General features: G+C 36.6%; 1 protein-coding gene across 2 annotated transcripts in view; it reads right to left on the reverse strand.

Annotated features, from left to right (window-relative positions):
- Nucleotides 1-19,413, reverse strand: part of ARAP2 (ArfGAP with RhoGAP domain, ankyrin repeat and PH domain 2) — a 162,249-nt gene that overhangs the window by 43,217 nt on the left and 99,619 nt on the right. Inside the window, exons 20-26 of one of the 2 annotated variants that reach the window (XM_032495548.1) lie at nt 18,737-18,900; nt 14,384-14,596; nt 10,763-10,868; nt 7,323-7,470; nt 5,795-5,863; nt 3,485-3,559; nt 1,684-1,801 (exon numbers count right to left, since the gene is read on the reverse strand). In XM_032495548.1, the coding sequence (XP_032351439.1) occupies nt 1,684-1,801; nt 3,485-3,559; nt 5,795-5,863; nt 7,323-7,470; nt 10,763-10,868; nt 14,384-14,596; nt 18,737-18,900 (893 nt within the window). The remainder of the gene's footprint in view (nt 1-1,683; nt 1,802-3,484; nt 3,560-5,794; nt 5,864-7,322; nt 7,471-10,762; nt 10,869-14,383; nt 14,597-18,736; nt 18,901-19,413) is intronic. The other variant, XM_032495553.1, reaches the window with a different exon arrangement.

The raw sequence follows: 19,413 nt of genomic DNA on the forward strand, positions 1-19,413 counted from the left end.
CCAGCTGCTTTCCTTAACATTAAACAACAGAAATCAAGACTCTACCACCATTGAACCATATAGTAATACAAAATTGTGCTTCACTTATGCAAAAGATTTTAATTGCATGGCAATTATGTACCAGGCCCTGTGCCAGACACTAAAGACAGGAAAAAAGTGAGTTCCTCCTTCCTTCTAAAGAGCTCTCATCAAGAAATACAAAAATAAATCTAAGTGATAGGCACTATAGAAAAATATAAGCCAGAATGCAATGGAACCTTTAGTCTGGGTTTTAACGGAAGTAAACAGGTGGGTCAGATGGGGGAAGAATAAAAGTGCATTCGGGAAACACCCCACTCACACATCAGTCAAGCACAAGAGTAGAAGTGATTGTCTATAAAGAACATGTAAAATGAGAGAAGATGGTGAGAGATCAGAGCAGCAGCAACCCACTGGAGAGGGGACAGACACAGGAAGAAGAATTGACAAATGAGACAAAATGATTCGAGCACCAGGAGGAGAATCCAGGCAGCAATGAAAACTGAGTGAACACCTTCAAAGACAAAGGACAGCATCATTAACAATAGATGGCACGGTAAGGGCAAGGCAAGTAGAGCCGGAAGCAAATCCACTGGACGTGGTGGTGGGGGGTTGCAAGAGTGATTAGCCAGAGCATCTTTTGTGAGTGGGGCAGACGGAGCCTGACTGTGGGGTGACAGTGTGAACTGACATCAAAGGACCAGGGTCACTGAATCTTGGCAATGAAAACTGAAAAGCAATGTTTTTATACAAATTAGATTTTTAAAGAATTGTGCATGATAAAAAGAAACAGAAAACCAAGATGGAATAACGAAGGACAAAGTATTTGATAATCCCATTCCATTCTAACACTGATTACAACACTCCTCATAATACATGATGAGGCAGTTTAACATCCAGTTTTAATTTTTACCTTGAGCTTGCAGGTGGCAAGATTTTACATTTGGCAGTTTGACAGCTATACTTGAAAGGGTCCCAAAACCTTAGTAGGTATCAGCAAGACAGATGGTCAAGGTACAAAGACATCCTGCATCTAATTTTTTTTTCTTTCCTAGAGGTCTTTAAAACCAAATGGTGTCATTAGAATGTTAGGCTTCTTACTACTGGGGTAGTCAAGGTGTTTTAAAAGCTCTCTTTATCCTACATCTGAGAGAAAAGATGACAAAATATTTGATCCACTCCACTAAAGATAGGTGAAAAAGAAAAATAAAAAAAAACAAAAAATAAGCTCCTGCTAGGCTTAAAACAAAATTTTGTTTTTAAAATAATAATCCTTTAAATCAGCATTCTCGTTCTTGTTAAAAAAGCAGCACACAGGAATTAGGTGAAATAGTGGATGATGGTGGTGACATTTAGGGTGTTGTTACAAATCAAATTGTGTGTTCTTGTAAATAAGGCCTTATTTCCTGAGGCAGCAACATACATGCCCAACGCTTTGCACTATGTTTATAGTCAATAAAACAGTCTAATTACTTTGATGAGTAAAATCACAGGAGGGCAACCGCCAGTGGCGCTAACATAGATCAACACATGTGCTGAGGAAGAAGGGGATTCATAATGAGAGGTTAAGCTTTAGAAGAACATACAATGTAATGACTTGTCGCAAAAACAGTATTTCTTCATACTATCAGGAACTGAAGAACGCTGGGCGTGAAAATCACTTACCTAGCTCTTCATTTTCTATCACTTCAAATGTGGCCCAGAGATCATCTTTCGTAGGAATTATATTTTTTATTGCTAATATGTCACTAGTTAATTCTTCTGCTTCCATCACGGGAGATATCTGCAAGGGAAGCAACACTGCTTCAGGACACGTGTCAGATGCAGAGCGGCCTTGGGCTAGGCGGTAACACTCCCCCACCGCCATCTCAACATACTCCAAGTGTCTTCTTAGTACGTGTAACTAGCTTCTCTAAGCACATGGAAGGAACAGCCTATTCAGATGTTCTCCATACATTTTCATGTGAGTGTAAAAGAAAAATCATCAGCTAAGGAACTTTTTTTCCCCACCTAGTGAAAAGTGAGATCACGCAAAAGAGAAGAAGGTACCTGTTCAGAGAGACCTTCAATAGACAGCAGATGGATCCAATGATCTTGTAGGAGTAAAACTTTTCACTCGCCAGTTCTATCATTAGGAGTTTAAAGCGGCTTGGTTTATTCAGCCCAGACCCTCAGTCATACACAATTGACTGCTGTCTGCTGTGACAAAATGCCCCAGGGTTTTAGTGGTCTGTGACGTGCCCAGCCATGCCAAGTGACAGATGGTGGGGTACCAAAGTATGCTCGAGCCAGGACTTCAGGGCACAGGGCAGAGTCTGCCGTGTCAGCCTGGGGGCCAGCTCTGCGAGGGTCCCAAAGCCTTGGGCCACAGCACAGGCCCGTCCACCTTCTTCAGGGACTTTTGGGATTTTGATTTGTTTCTTCCTACTTTTGTTTTTACCAGTCTTAAGGGCATGCTGGCCAAAAGCAAGCTGGCTTTCTTCAATTAGAATTTAGTTTTAATGTTTAACAGTCAGAAGTGATTTAAGCATTAGAATATTGCAACTGCAACCCAGTTTATGTCTTTTCAGTAAAAGTATACACCTAGTAAAAAATTTCTTAGAAAAGGAATATGTTCATTTCCATTTCTCCTGTCCATTACTGATCATAAGCATCCTGCAAATATATAAATACCATAAAACATTTTCCACTACAGGTAACTCACACAGTCTATCTCTTGAATTCTATGGAATTTATTGCTCTCTTTGGAATACATTAATGACACAGTGAAGTCCATGGCTTTCTACTTAGAAAAGCCCAATGTAGTACAACCATAAAAGAAAAAACAAAATAGCATCTGGGAACTGTAGAGGACTTTAAGCAGTAGAAACATCAGTAGATGAATCATTTCAGTGATAATTGTCATCTGAATGACTTTACAATTTTTTAAGAAGTGTAGTCCTTTCCTAAAATAATAAATTACTAAGAAGCTAAACTAGTGAAAAGTCTAGGTTACAAGGGTGGGGATTAATAATAGTAGTACTACTAGTTATTTATCAAACACTTATGTACTGAGCAGTTTGCTAAGTGTTTTACATGCAGTATCTTGTTGGGTCCTCACGTCGATGCTATGATGTAAATACTGAAATTTCCTCACATTTTATAGGTATGAAGGCTGAGGCTCTGGTGGAGTAAGTTGCCTAATGTTAAGAAGGAGGAACGGGAGGAGGAAGTATTAGAACTCAGGTTGTTTTCCAGAACCTACAGAACATCCTAACATAACCTAACAAATACAGGATAGTCTCTCTCCAAATGACTAAAACACGGGATTCCTGGAGGATATTGGTATAAAGAAGCAAACTTGTCACGATTTGAATCGGACACGTAGAATAAAATGTAAGCAGCAATGGGAAATTCAAGATATGCAAACTAATGCTAACACTTATGACTTCTAATAGTACTCTTTACATTCATCCTTAGGACTCACTCGAATTATAATACTGCAGTCAGGCTCCTTCCTTTCTACGTACACTTCAATTAACAAATCTCCAGCCTGGGAAACCTAGAAAAGGGCAGATGTGAAGACGGCAAATTTAAGTATGTTGCAAGAGCACATAAATGATATACTCAAGACAGTTAGAAAGTCCTAGTCATATTTCTAAAGATTTTTATAATAATGAAATGAAATCAGTCCTCCTGTTAACAGCATAATGATACCTATTTTCCAGATGTGGTTGATTAAGGACAAGGAAGCTACCCAAATGATGTAATCTGCAACCACAATCACAAAAAGTATATTTAGCAAAGCAAATTAAAAGTGAAGTGACAGAATAAGGAGATACTAAAGATAAGTTTCAATTTTAATTATCTTTAGCCAAGCAGCAAGTGCTGGATTACTTGGGACACTATTCTACCCAAGACGACAGACTCCGTGACGAATACACAGGCCAGAAAATAAAAAGCATAAGATATCACCGTGTAGATTGACAGTATCATATGGAGCAGATCAACAAAGGAACGAATGAATCTATGAAAAATATTCTGAATAGCTTTTTCCAGAAATTCCCTTAAGTTATGTAACCACTCAGAAATAATATCTGTCGTTTATTTTTTAAAAAAGATCATAAATGAGGAACAACCATTCCGAAGTTAAGTTTACCTCAGAATAAAACCTGATGAGTAAATTTCTGGGGAAAACATTAAAAATGTACTTTGAAGAAGTGTTCTTAGTTATTCTGACACTACAGGCTTAGAAAAACATACTTCTAGTTTTTCTTCCTCAGTTTTGAAGCTACACAAAAATTCTAGGGAAGAAAAGATACAGTTGACAGTTTTACTTTTCCTTGTGTTTGCATAAACAACTCTCCAGGGAAGACACATTTTAAAAGTTAAAAAAGCAAACACGAAGAACTCATAGAGTGCAGCCAAAAACGAGAATAGCTCAGAAATTCAAACAGGAATAAGACATAGAGACTGTCAGAAAAATACTTCAGAGGAGAGTTTTGAATGGATTAGAGAAAAACTCCAGCCAAAGAACAGCTTTCTTCCAAACTCTTCTATTTTTCTCTCCCAATTACTCTATTTTATAGGCAATTCTTATTTTTACTTCTACTTAATCAGAAAGCATTCAAGACTCATTTATTGTAGTATGAATACAAATGATCAAACTGCAGAATGGTATTCATAATTTATCCAATAACAATATAGATAGTGTTGCCAAAGATTATCTCCTGAGCTCACACACTCCTTTATTTCATGACTGAAACTCTTTCCCCAAAAAGAACACAAGAAGTAACTGATAATGAGCCACAGTTTTTAGTGTTACAGCTACTCCTCTCGATGCTGCATTAATTCCTTTGGGTCAAAACGGAGGAAATACTTTCTTAGGGAATTACTGTCACAGTATTAGTACCTGGGGATCTAGGCACCAGGATGAAAGACTTTCCTCATCTCCCTCATATGGAGCGATAGCTCCCACGACTTCTCTAATTAGTAGTGTATATTTCAGGAATGAGGCGCACTTAGGGTTTGACTAGTAAGAAAGCATTTGTCTCATCCCCTGAGTGCATCTATAAATAGAATATTTGACCCATTTTTATTCTTGACATTGGTACTCTGAATCTACCACAATTCCTAGTTATTAAAAGAGGATTAAAGACTGACTTTAAGAAGGTCCAGTGACTATTCATCAAAGGAGGAAAAGTACCCTAGAAAAGCACAGCGCCACCTGAACACGTAAATCCAACATGATGCGACTGAGGAAAGCAAGAGAAGATCTAGAAAAGTCAACTCAAGACATGAATTAACATATGTTACAAAGAGCACTTCAGAAACATTCCCACTAGTGCAATCACCCAAGAGCATGCAAAGCAAAAGCAGAGAGGAAATAACTTATAATTTCGAACTCATAATGGGAAGAGTCATGAGAGAGACTGAATTTTCAGTTTATTCTAGTATTTCTTTTGACTTTAAATGCTTCCTCTGAAACCCACTATTTTTCTCAGTAGCACTTTTATAAACAAAAGCTGATTTTATAAAGGACGTTCTGCTATGATTAAAACTGTTTTTTCCATCTATGTTTTGGCAAATTTATATTACCATGCTTTGGCATTTTGCATGTATGCGTCAGCTGCAGAATTTCACAACTGTTTTACCTCGGCTCTTTTCCCCCATTTCTTTCATTGTGCTTCAAATACGAATTTGAAAATAAACACAACAAATACCTTTACTTACAATGAAAGGTTTTCGGGTTTTTTTTAATGTTTTTATTTATTGGAGTCTAACTATTGCTACTCACTTGAGTGTCTTTCCACTTGGTAATAAAGCTATTTTCTACGTCCATTTGTTTGACTTGGTCTTCTGTAACCTGTTTAAAATATAATTTGGGACATTCTAATAAAATACAAGGAGTGATGATACTCATCCTCACATAACCTTCTTCAGGAATTTAAAGACCAACATGTTGAAACTAAATGAGAATGGCCATGTTAATCAGCACAGGCCCACACGGCATGAGCAGAAATAAAGCCAACACGATTCAGCCTCAACTTCAGAACCTCTGATGATGATTCCACATCAGACTGCAGGTTCCATCAGTGGAATTCCCTTGGCTGAGGCAATTTAATAAGCAAAGGGGCTGATGACTAGTTTGTTAGAGTTTACGGAGGTTGAGAGACAAGACTTATTGCTCAAACAGAAATGTTCAGTAAGTGTTTATGAAATTCCCACTGTTTGCTTAAAGTTCGATTTAACAAAACTACGTAGATAAACATTATTAACAGTACAAAAAATAGAAAATAAAGAGAGCATGCAAAGCCGCACATTTTTCCCCTAAGTCTTTCATCTCTCAGCATCAGAACTGTTGCAAAGAAGTTGCTATTGATCAAAAACAGGGGACACATACAGAAAGAAATAAAAAGGAGATACAAGAGCAAAGGGAATCCAACAATTGTCATGTCCATTCCTATAAAAATTAAGACACAAACTGTGTTATTTTATTAAAATACAGTTTCTTTCCCTTGGCTATGGAATCTCATGATCAGTTATTAGAAGAATGTAAGAATTCTACAAAAGGCAACCTGTTACATTCACCTATTTGATTTCATCTGGTTGTATATATACATAGCCATGGAAAGCGAGAGTTCTCATTCAAGAACATTTAACAGAATGCCTCAAAAGGTTTTAAATGACAAGACTGAGATGGCAGAAGCAGTTAAGCACCTGGAGCTGACCTTTGACCCAGACCCCCTGTAATCCCCCTATGCAAATCCTGGGCTTATTGTCTCTATTCTCACTTCTTTGAACTAAGAAATCCTCCCTTTCCTAACAGTTTTCTGATGAAACATGAAAATACTAACTTCATAAAATAGCAAATTGAAGAGTCAAATAATTAGAACAGAGATGACAATAAAAACCACAGAATATTATTTCAGAATTTCTTTTTTCCCCCAATTCATGCATAATTAAAAGAAAACATCAAATGCTTTCAATTGCAAAACTGATCAGCCTGGCGTTTGTTACCGAATTTGTGACATTCATAATTTCACACCTCTAAGTACATGTACTTAATGCATACATATATGGAAGAGGAAAAAAAAAACCCATAAAAACACTATAAATAGAAACACTGTCCAACAAACACCAGATGGTAAAAAAGCTTTAAAAGTAGCCAAATTGAAATAAATGGCTATAGCTTAAAAAGCTAGTTATATCTAAAAACCTAAGGATCATACAACTTTTATTTTCTTCAATCTAAAATACATACTTTTGTTTGCAAACAGTAACAACAAAACTATTTTAACAAGGGCAGGATATAAAATATTTACCTCAAATATTTCAACATAATTGTTAATTAAGTCCTCAATTACATTCACTTCTTCACTAGTTTGTCCCTTAGTTTGAAACAAACAGGAGGAAAAGACCAAGGCCAAATTATGGGCATCCATGTGATTGATTTCTGAGCATTTCTGAACCCTGTTAGAGACAAGCAGAGCTTATTACAACACATTTTTATTTGAAAATTTCATAGAAATTATAAGTCTTAATACTCATTTATCCTCTTATTTTTTTTTTTTTTACACACACACACACACATTGAAGGTCTCTGATATGTAAGGTGCAGTGGTGATCTAAAGAAAAATACACAGTTCTTTCTTTCAAGTAGCTTATAGTTTGTTAAGAGTATAAGTCAGAGGAGCTATTACTACAAGTCACAGAGCAGTACTTGATTGTCGCTTTAGAGGAAGGAGCCCCCCCATATTCAGACAATTCCAGGTAATGGACAACCTGCAGCTAAAGCAGAAAGGTGTGTTTGTAGAACAGCGTCAAATGACTTGGGGACTGAAGCATAAATAAAAGAGGGAGAAGGGCAGTATGTAAGCAGAAAACAAGGCCAGAACGGTGGCTGGGAGGCAGATAGCTGGGAGTTCTAAATTCAAAGTTCAGGACTAGGTTCAACTTCCCAGAAAGTGCATATCAGGCAAGAAAAAGCCTGGCAGCATGTGTTTAGATGGTTATTCAAAATAGAATAATATACAAATCAAAAATGCAAAAAGCAATCACTTAATTTAAAAATACAATTACATTTTTCTTGGATTTCACTAAGAATGGCTTTTTACAGTGAACAGACCTGAGTAGTAAAGTACATCAGTAAACTACAACACTTGAGTTTTACAAAGAGCATTTAATGTACTCACAAATTAAGTTCAAGGTGATTGGAAACAAAAACTACAGCCATCACCCCAATAAAAGGAAATTTTTACTGATAAAAATGCACGTGGACTCTGAGTAACTCACATGAAAGTATCTGTTAGTGCTATTTGTCCCTGACTGTGCATATAGCAGCATATAGTGCATACTGCCTGTCTAATTACATTTGCAAATTTCTTAAATGCATACTGAGAAAGGAAGATCAATTCTATCAAAGGAATAAAGCAAGACTAAGGTAGGTACAGCTGGCTATAAAGAGTAAAGAATCAAGTAGGTACAAAAAGAATAAACAAATATGACAGCAATATATATGATAATGTAAGAAACGCACAGTGAAATGCCAAATTGCATTGCGGAGACAGAGCAAGTGCAATCATCATATATGATTTACAAGATGCAAAAGGAATTGCAAGTTAATAGAGGAGGATGTCATAATTGTGGGTATCCCTTTTAAAACCACTTCTGTACTTTCATCATACTAGACTGTAAACATCTGGAAAATATATCCGCATGTCTACCTCTAGAATCTAAGCATTTCACAGCGAGAGACGTGTTAATCACACTGTAGTCTGTAATAAATATCTGATGAATGGAATTAAGTAAATGTTAGTCATGGAGGAAGTGATCTGTTATCTAGGGCAGGGATGAAAGTAAATGCTAAATCAACCTGACCTTATCCAAATTGACCTCTCCAACTTTTGACGACACTATCAAACATTCCCACCTCTCTGAGACTTCCTTCTGCAATGGCATTCTCCTCTAATACTCCTCACCTTTCTTCAGTTTCTGCATCAAGTACATACACTATGTATTTTCCATTTCTTTCTTCATTTCTCTGCCCCTACGTTAGCATCCCTAAGTGCCCCATGTTCCACCAGCTTACTCTCTTCTCACTCAGGACTTCTCATCAGAAACCCAAGGAAACTGTTTCTTAAACAGTTTCTCTGCCTGTGTTCTAACCTCTTCCTGATGACAGGCATGATTATCCTACAAGAGATTGGATCAGTCACTCCTTATCACTGAAAGGAATACAATCCAAATGTTTCTGCATGACCAAAAGCGCCTTCACAACCTCCTGCCAGCCACCTACAAACCACCCCATCTCCAAGCACACCTGTTTCCTAGAAAATGTCCTTCACTCACGTCTTCTACTTATTTTTCTCTCATGCCCAGTTCATCTAACCCTTTAAATCTGAAGCATCACCTGGACCTCAACACACAATGGAGCTCTCAATCCCTCCTCTATAATTCCATGTCTTATGCTAAAATTCTCCATGTTAAAGTCTGTTCTGATGGTGCTGTGTTTTCCTAAGAAATATATAAAAGGACCTGCAGCATCCCTGTGAGTTCACACTGTGATGTCCCAGGGTCCTTGGTGCTCTCTGGGAACTGTGGACGTAAGACTATTTTTGTCACGCATGTATTATCAACTACTTCTGTTCACACGAAATCTTAATGGACATTATATTGTACAGAGTAGAAGCTAAAAATATATGTTAGTTGAAGAAAAGGATGGGAAGGAACTCACGTGAAATTCAAACATGAATTAGAAGTTTAAGAATTATGTGTAATTCACTGTTTAAAATATTAACATTCTAAATTGTATCAGCCTGGTGACCTATTAAAATCTTTAAAGAAAAAAAAAAAATCTGACCCAATGTCTCATAGGCATAGAGATAGGACTACACAAATTACAGGCTATACTTGTGTGATGCAATAAGAAAATCAGATTTACAGTAACGGAGCTTGCATGCATAAGTGGTGGCTGGAAAGGAAAGATTAAGAGAAAAGGCAAATTGTGGAGGATTTATATATATCTAAACTCCAAATAAGGTAAGCTGAGTAGAATTCAGCGTCATAGAAATTTATTCAAAGGAATATTGCATCCATGCAGGAAGCCACAGTATATTCCTTAAGAATATTTACATTGATTTAAGTTTTTGTAATTAATTCTTGCTGATAGCAAAAAAAAACAACAAACCTTTCATTTCCACTTAAAAGGTTATTTTCAAACCTCATCCTTCAGATGTCCTGCCCTCCTATCCCTTCCCTCTTATCCCTCCCAAATGCAGAGGACTACATGCCCTGATATAGAAAACGTTTTTGTCGTTTAAAATTTCCTCATCTAATCAACAATCTGACACCAAAACATTAGAGTCAGGTTAGATACAAACTGATAATGAAGAAAGAAGCATGTACTGTGCTCACAGGCAGATTCCTGCCGTCAAATTCTGGTCCTTGTACTCCTTTCTCCAACTTCCCTCTTAAGTGTCTGAGAAGCTCTTGCTTATGTACCGGACGTGTTTGAGGACGCTGCACATGATTATTTCTAATTCATTTAAGACAATCTCCAGTGCCATTTATCTGACATGTATCTTAATTCCAGAAGGAGACACTAAAGTGATAGTTGATGGCAATTCCATTTTGAAACCATTCTTAAGACAGGGCGAGAGATTCACAGTCACAAGTAGAAGGTTAACCATGGTAATTTAAATTTAAGATAATGATTACTCAGTGTCATGTTTGAAATGTCAAGAAATTTCACGAATCCACCCACCTGTACAGGTGCTCAATTACAGCCGCCAGCGTTGCTTGGTTGACCCCCGGGAGAGTGCGTATAAATGCTCCGTACTTTTTAATTCTTTCCTTGTCATCTTGGGTGTCTGGAGGTTAAATACACACACACACACACAAAATTTTAGGTTTAGACAAATGATCTCTATTACAAATGTGCATTATATCAGTATTTTAAAACAACATTCACAATGGTATTTCACTGATGCAGTCAAGCTCGAGGAAAAACCTTCAAACTTCTGTCATTCTGGAAAAGCATTTACGTGAACGTTCCACGCCTATACGTTCCAGTTCTCACACTCTGTAATTAAAAATGAAGCACTGTCAAAACCCAGGGTTGTATTTTGCCTTCAACTTTAGGGACTGCTGAACTTCAACTAAAAGGAATATATTCAATTAATAATACAGTAAAGTACAGATTGGAGAGATACGCCAAAAGATTTTTACTGTAGCTATGGAAAGACTTCACTGTTTGGTTATTTGAAAATGACATTTCTGATCTTTTTTCCTTGTGGAATCATAAAAATCTTCCCCAAACTATGAACCACCCCAGAGCTATGAACTGTATGTACCCCCAGATCCACGGAAAGGGCCCTTCCCCAGCCCAGGAACCTTCGACTCTTCGGAGAAGGTAAGGGCACAGGGGAAGAAGGCACGTGCAGGCCCTGGTCACTATGACGCAGACTAAGAGGAGGAAGGACCCTCTGCCTTTGGTGTGGACAGGACTTAGTTAATCACAGAGAGGAGGACGAGAAGGAAAGACGTTCCTCCACTCTCCAAACCCCAAGAAGTCAAATACTTAGGGAAACTACACAAGACGCCCAGAGTCCTAGACTCTAGAAGATGTGCAGTGGTGGTTGGGTCTAACCTACTCCCTCACAGGGGAGATAAAGGACCTCTCTTCCATCAATAACTTGCGCTGACTTTGTAAATCAAGTGTATTGCACTTGTACAGATCCTTGCGATTCCCAACTACCTCTGGAATAAGGCTTTTTCATTCTCTGCTTTGCCCTACGTATTCTATTCACAGAAGGCCAGCAGCACACTAAAGATTCTTTGAAAGTACACGGTCTCTTGTAAAGAGTGTCTGGATCCCTGGGGAGGAAATAAGCTCTGTGACACATTTTTAATGTACACTCCTATTCAAAACTGCAACTGATGGCTCCTTTGTACTGATTTAGCCCACACGTGAGATCTGTAAAAGTCAACATGGTCATACTGACTTAAATGTGCTTTGCAGATGACTCTCTAAAAGCCAGAAGGGCAAAACACCCAAATGACATTCAAAGACTATACTGTGGGCAGGGGAGAGGGGATAGCTCAGGCATAGAGTGTGTGCTTAGCATGCATGAGGTCCTGGGTTCAATCCCCAGTACCTTCACTAAAATAAATAAATAAATAAATAAATAAATAAAATACATAAATAAATAAATCTAATTACCTCCCCCCCAAAAAAAACTTTTTTAAAATAATTTAAAAAAACCAAAGACTATACTAGAAGTAAATTAAGAATTACCTATCATCCCTGGTATAATCCAAATATTTTCCCTCGTGTCATCCAGTTTCTAACTATGGAAGTAACTGCATTATTTAGCAACATGTCATGAATGCTACTACACTCATAACAAGTCATGCCAGTACAGAGCATTTTCACAAATCTCACAAGAATAAAATAGATGACATTTTCAAAATAAAGTTTAAGTAACTGGAAAGTAAAACTGAAGATAGATTTCAGGTCATAGAGGAAATACAATGAGCTATTCAACTAGCCACAGACTTCAGACAATTTAAGAACAGATCATATATCATATAAATACGTGAGATGCTACTGTAACGCATTCTTTGCCTTGGGCACACAGGACCCAAGAGAGCTCTCCTGTGAGGTCACCCAGAGAGTTCTGGTTTATTCTTGTCAGATCCCACAAAAGGCCCTTTTCTGACAGGTCAGGGTGAGCTACGTCGGATCTAAAAGCATAGAACTTTTAACACTTTGACCCAATATTCAAATCCTTCTCCAAGTAAATTCTCAAGGATTCACATCCCAACGAAAGGTGAAACACATTCCTCTCTGACATACGCTAACATTTCCCAACTGCCTCCCCCGGTAGACTGACAACAGTAAAGACATCTTTGTCATTAAATTTGACAACTTCAGTACAAGCATATATTTGTCACAGATTTTTTGATAACTGATTTTATAATAAAGACAAATTTTTAATTCTTTGTAAAATAGAGATACTATAAATAACTTTGTGATTATAAATTACAATAAAAACTTCTTCAAACAAAAATGAGGGTGGCAAGGTAACTGGGCTTACAAAGATGTATTTTATCTATTTCCACATTTTATATTCCAGAAAATTATACAATCAACTTTTCTTGTGATGACAGTTAAACCTATTGATTTGGTAAGTATTAAGAAGCAAATAAAAGACCTCTGAACTAGGCAGTGAAATTGTGAAAAGCTTTATTTTAATAACAATACTCCCCTTTTTTGCTGACACAGAAAAGGGTCATTCTTGGGATTATTTTTCAAACTGGATATTTTGTGACATCATCTCAAAATCAAGCCCTTAAAATATACTATGTTTTAGATTAAACAAATACTTTCAATTAAAAAATCAATTTTTCAGCAGAGGAACATCGTATAGTCAAATTCAAAAGTCATTTTCCAAAAAAAAAAAAAAAATCTCAAAACAGATTAAATGTACAAGAGAAAAATATGTTACTAAATTATGGTATAATTCAATGATATATTTTAAAAATTGAAAAAAATGAAGATTCAATATCATCATGTTGAAAGCATTGCTGATATTTGGGAAATGTCTTCGGTTTATTAACAAAACAAAGATTACACATAAATCATAGGTGTGGGGACAAAGACTATAAAATAATTTGAAAAGTAAAAATACCTCTATTAGAAATCTGGGATTTAAGGCAACGTTTCCATTTAAAAGTCTTTACTGTTGTAATGTTTCTATAAAAGGAGTTATTCTGAATTAACTGATGTAAATATAGGTTTTACTGAAATCAATTTGTCTGATTAACTGATTTAATAAACTACTTTCCTAGGATCATTTCTTAAATAAGTTCTCTTACAGTGTAGAAGAGTTTCTTTTTCTTTTATTTCATTAGGCAGAATCAAGAGATAATGAAGAAACGGTAAAGAAAAAAAAAGTTGAGTAACTCTAAAAAGGTAGAATAAATGAAAAAGGAAAGTCAAAGAGCCATATGGGAAAATCATGGAAAACAAATCTTGTATTAAACTTTTCATTTTAATCTTAATGAGAAATGAAAAACCCATGTGGACTTGACTATACTACTTCCAAAGTTAAGGCAAAGTAAGCACTACGAAATCTACAGAAAACGTATTACCATAAAACACTGTTAAGCAATTATCACCGTAAATTTCTTTTGAGGCAGATAGAAACAACTATTGATGTTTGCACAATTTCTGTTCTGAGCCACTAAGTCCGTTGTTCCTTTCAATTAAATGTTCAGATTATCAAAGGAGATTTTAAAAATCTATTATCAAATGAGAAGGCAAGCCTTTATGCTGTTCTGTAGGATAAACATAATAAACATATGTAAACAGATGTATTACCCAAGGCAGAGATCCAGTAGGGATAGAGCTCCTTGGTGAGAAGTGCATCGTCAATGTCGGAGAGAAAACTTTTCAACACGCCCGTCACATCCTCCAGCTGATGTTTTCCAGCCCTCAATTTAAAGCTTCTTGCATCCTTTTTGAAACTCTCGAGGAGTTCACTTATGTGCAAAGGGTCTCCATTCTTCTGATAGATATATTTGCACCCTAAACCTTTGTTTAAAAAAAAAAAAGTTACATGAAAAAAAGGCTCAAGTCAAAATCCACTTTGATATCTTAAAAATAGAACCAATTTTTGCACTGGGATGATGCACAAGACAGAGTCATTATCCAAGACCTGATATAAACATGTATGAGAGAAAAAAGCTCCCCCCCAACTTTAGCATTTATAATGTAAACCTAATGGACACACTATCCTATCCCCAGCTTTTAGCAAGCCCTTGCCAGCCCTTCCCCCAGTTCTTGATAGCACAATTTTCAAACGTTCCTTTACCTCAAGTGCTCTGCCTTCACTTAGACTCCCAGAACATAAACTTGCCTCCAGTTTCACCGACAAAAGTGAGGCTCTCTGGTATAAATTTCCTCAACTCTCTGCACTCAGATTTGTGTATTAATTCTGTCTGTTCCCACCTTCACCTCCTCCTAGATGAAAAGCTGGGTCATGTCCTTTTCAAAATTATGGATTCATCAAGCTCCCCATACAAAATAAGAGGAGTAGCAGTGGTTAGCTGGAGGAATGATGATACAAACCCCCCCCCAAATTTTAAGTCCTCTCTTGGCCCCTCCCAGCTCTCTTATCTCTCTTCGTTCCAAAACTAATCTGAGTTTCCTATGTTTACTCCTTCCCCCACTTCAAATCCCTGTTAATAATATACTTTAACCACATTATCTGGCGTCAGTGCTCAGTTCCCACTCTACTGGGACCATCTTCATCAAGAATATCAACAACACAGCCTACTTTCTAGATGCTTTTCAGTTTTTATGTAATAAGAACCCCTTGCAGGATCTGACACTCTAAATGAATCCCTGTTAAAATTCTGTTAATCTCAAGGCTTTCATGATATTATGATCTCATCTTTTATCCTCCTCCTCTATGACTACTCTTCCAGTCCTCCATTTATTCTATTATCTAGTATTTATTGATGATTCCAGGAATCCATCCTCAGTTCTCTTCTCTTTCCCACTCCTCTACAAAACTCTCTGGATGAACCCATCCATCTTGGTCACTTCAACTACTGCATGTACATTTCCACTCAGGTTTTAATTTCTAAAATTTCAAACACATACATGTACTATAATACACATATGCTACATACAATACATGCAACACACAAGCAATACTTATACATATGGACAAATTAACTCCTGCCCTATTTACTACTTCACTTCCCAATCCCAACTGGTCTTTATACACTATTTATATGGTTATTTATACGGTATATGTTGTTTCTATGGTATTGCCTTATCCCCAGTCCTTTATAAGTCAGAACCTTTCTTTCTCACTTACTGTATTAAAAAAATACTACACCACATATATTGTTCATCACACCTTCTTTATCAAAACTGTCCCCTTTTCCCATCTCATATGCTATGACTATTTTGTGCACCCAAATTCTCACATAAAATATGGATACAGACCTCTCACTGCCTCGAGGGCAAGTTTTGAGGATCTCAATGTGATACATAAGAGCCTACATAAATTATTCTAACACTCCTGCCTCTTGTATCCATCCACTCTTCTTACACTAAGTTCTGGCCACATTTAACCACCCAAAGTTCCCTGAACAGGCAACTTCCTTTATGACTCCACAGCTGGGCACACAGTTTCTTCTTCCCAGAATCCCTAGTCTCTCCTTCTCCTAACTAGCCCCCGTTTCTTTTGAGACTCATGGTAGGTTCCATGCCTCACCCATGAAGCCCTCCATGACCACCCTGACACTGGGGGAAATTCATCCCTAAACCATGGACACCTGTATCAACCCCTGAACCTCTCTGCCGTAGAATTATGTACACTTAAGATGTAACTCTTGGCCCATTTGTTTGTCTTTGACCCACAATCTGTAAACTCCTAGAAGGCAAAGACCATGTCCTATTTTCTGTATACAGCAGCTACACAGTGCCTAGAAGAACCCAATAAGTACTCAATACATGGCCACAATATAAGAATAAGTAAATTCTACCAAAAAATATGTGACTAAGTTTCTGAGATATTATATTCCTAGTTGAATGAATTTCTAATAGCTGGTGCATAAGTTAAATGATTGTGAATTTGAATTAAATTTTATTTACATAAATTAAGTTCCCTCAAGAACCAACTTCTGTAACTCATTAAAAAAAAAATGAAACTCTTAAGAATTATATGGTAAACTTGACACTATGTGCACAAAAAAAAATGGCCTTTAGATTTTAACCCAAAGATCAGGAAGTTCAAATTGTGACCATAAAGGCTCTGAGCCAACCACCTGCATCCTATAATCACTGGGTGTTTTCTAAGTTCGTATCAAGTCTTCCCTTCTACACATGCTGGTAAATTGGGGTTTTCCTCCAGGTTTTGCTCATTAAAAAGTAAATAAATAAATAAATAAATAAATAAATAAATAAATAAATAAATAGTCTTTTTTATTGGTTTTATTACTTTAATATGCAAGTTAATGTACCTTAAGCTAGAGCTACAAAGTAGTTATAATGTATGAAATTTAGCTGAAAACAATCTAATGCTTAATGATTTTAAATTCAAATAAACACCACAAAGAAACTTCTGATTTCCCTAGAGAAACGTTAAATTGGATACACTGGAGCTAATCAAGTTATTTTAATCATTTGTCAGCTTAAGAAAGACCTTATGCCGTTATGAAACTCACATGATGTGAAACTTCTCAATGAGGTTATGCTCTTGCTAAAGCATAATATGCATGCAGTTCATTTATACCTGCAAAATGCAAGTGCACTAGTATGGAACTACTAACAAATGGAGATGATAACCCTCTTCTTCCCCCATTTTCAAATAGATGATTACAGTTGATAAGAAAAATATAAACATACTATCAAAGGAAGGGACTTCATAGAGCAATCCCACACAATGTGATTACATACATATTTACAATAGATACAGAAGTCAAACTTGATAGATCTGAATATTAATGATAATTGTGAAGTACTTAAAAGGGCACTCTCCCTAGGAAAAAAGTGAGATTAACATACACGTATTCTAAATGTAATTTCCCAGAATTAGTTTCTTTATAGGCTTTGTTTTTTCTGCCATTGTGTTTCACATCAGTTCATTGTTAGTTCTCATACTGGAATGCATGATTTATAGCTTCATCCTTTGCCCTTCACTCTCACTGCTGAATTTTCAGGACCAAGTTCAGCAGCTGGCACACAACAGACGCTCAATAAATAAGTAACAAACTCATAACACAATGTCTTACTACAGCTCTCTCACTGATTACACCTTCTTCTCAAATTAAAACCAACCAAAGATATTTTTAATATTAGGAGAACAATGAAATGTTAATATAGCTTCCAAAATATCAGATAAATCACTTCATTTTTTTCTGCATGTACAATCTACATTGATGGCATTTATCTACAATTTAAAAGGGACAAAACTTTTTTTTTTATCAAAATATAGCTAGGAAATGCCTACCGTTTAGAGTATTAAGGAAATACGGAACAGCCAGAAGGAATCTGAAGCGTGCATAGTAATTTGAAAATAGAAATGAACCATAAAGGCATACTTTACTTTTCAGGCATATCTAAAATACTATCACGGCATATTAAATTAAAATGAAGCTGTACCATGTAGATATGAATCAAGTTGGTTTTAACCTGCAAACTATTCATAAAAATATCTGTCACAAGTAAGTCAAACTATTACAATTAATAACCAAGATTCTTAACATAAAACATGTGACCAACAGCATATTGAATGGAATAAATACACACACACTTTGTATGCCAGCCAACAAAACTAAGTTCTCTTACACATTGTCCCAAGGTTTACCACTTCTAGGAACACACCCGGGCAGCACTGAGCGTCCCTAGACTTCACCGTAGAATTGTAACCTCTGTAAAGTACAACCCCCGATCAGTTTTCAATATACATTTTACAATATGGATTTTTCTAATATGTCACTTAAATAAAAGAAGGAAAAGGTAAAAGTAATATAATTTAAATGAGCATTACTGGGAGAAGGAATGGCATTTAGCTGAACAGTGACTATATGTTTACTTTTCACTGATGGGTTTACAGATACAAAGGGCTCTCATTCAGCCCGATGGAGGTACAACTTAAAAACTGTATGAATGGTACTACGAGTTCTGGGGGTTGAATAGGAACTCTGTGCTACTTACCATACTGTGTAACAAACGCTATACAGCTGTTCACGATAATGGGGACGTCATTTTTGCTGAGCTGCTGATCTTGTAACGCACGACCATCTGTACCTGCTGCTTTTTCAATTGCAGTATGCCAGACTGTGAAATCCAACTTGGTATGCCCGCGGATGTATAATGTTCTGTAAGGTTTAAAAAGCATTCCACATTAAAAGTTTGCTTCTAAAAAAATTCTTACTTCTACACAAATTATCCGTAAATCCTTCTAAGTGTGATCTTGTCTCATCCCTCAGAAGAAAAATCCTCTGTCTACCACCAGCTTCCACTCACTCAATCCCTCTTTCCTTTGTACCATCACATCTCTCCATAGAGTCCAGAAAGTCCCCTCAACTCGTGGTCTCACTTGTCTTCCCCTTTTTATTCTGTTTCTGAATAACTGAACTGAAACTGTTCTGGCAAGCATCGCCGTGACTTCTAATGGATATTTGGGGTTATGTTTTTCAAGATTTTAGAACTGTTGATGATTTCAATTCTTAAAAAAAAAAAAAAAAAAGGAAAAAGATTATCACCCAATTTGGCTTATGTAGCACAATTCTTTCTGACTTTTCCTATCTTTCTGGTCTCTCAATTTCTTCCCAAGCTCACTTCCTCTTCCTGAAAAGAAAATGAAGTTGTAACCTCAGTGCACTCACAGG

Source organism: Camelus ferus, chromosome 2 (assembly GCF_009834535.1).
Source record: "Camelus ferus isolate YT-003-E chromosome 2, BCGSAC_Cfer_1.0, whole genome shotgun sequence".
In the NCBI taxonomy this organism is placed as follows: domain Eukaryota; kingdom Metazoa; phylum Chordata; class Mammalia; order Artiodactyla; family Camelidae; genus Camelus; species Camelus ferus.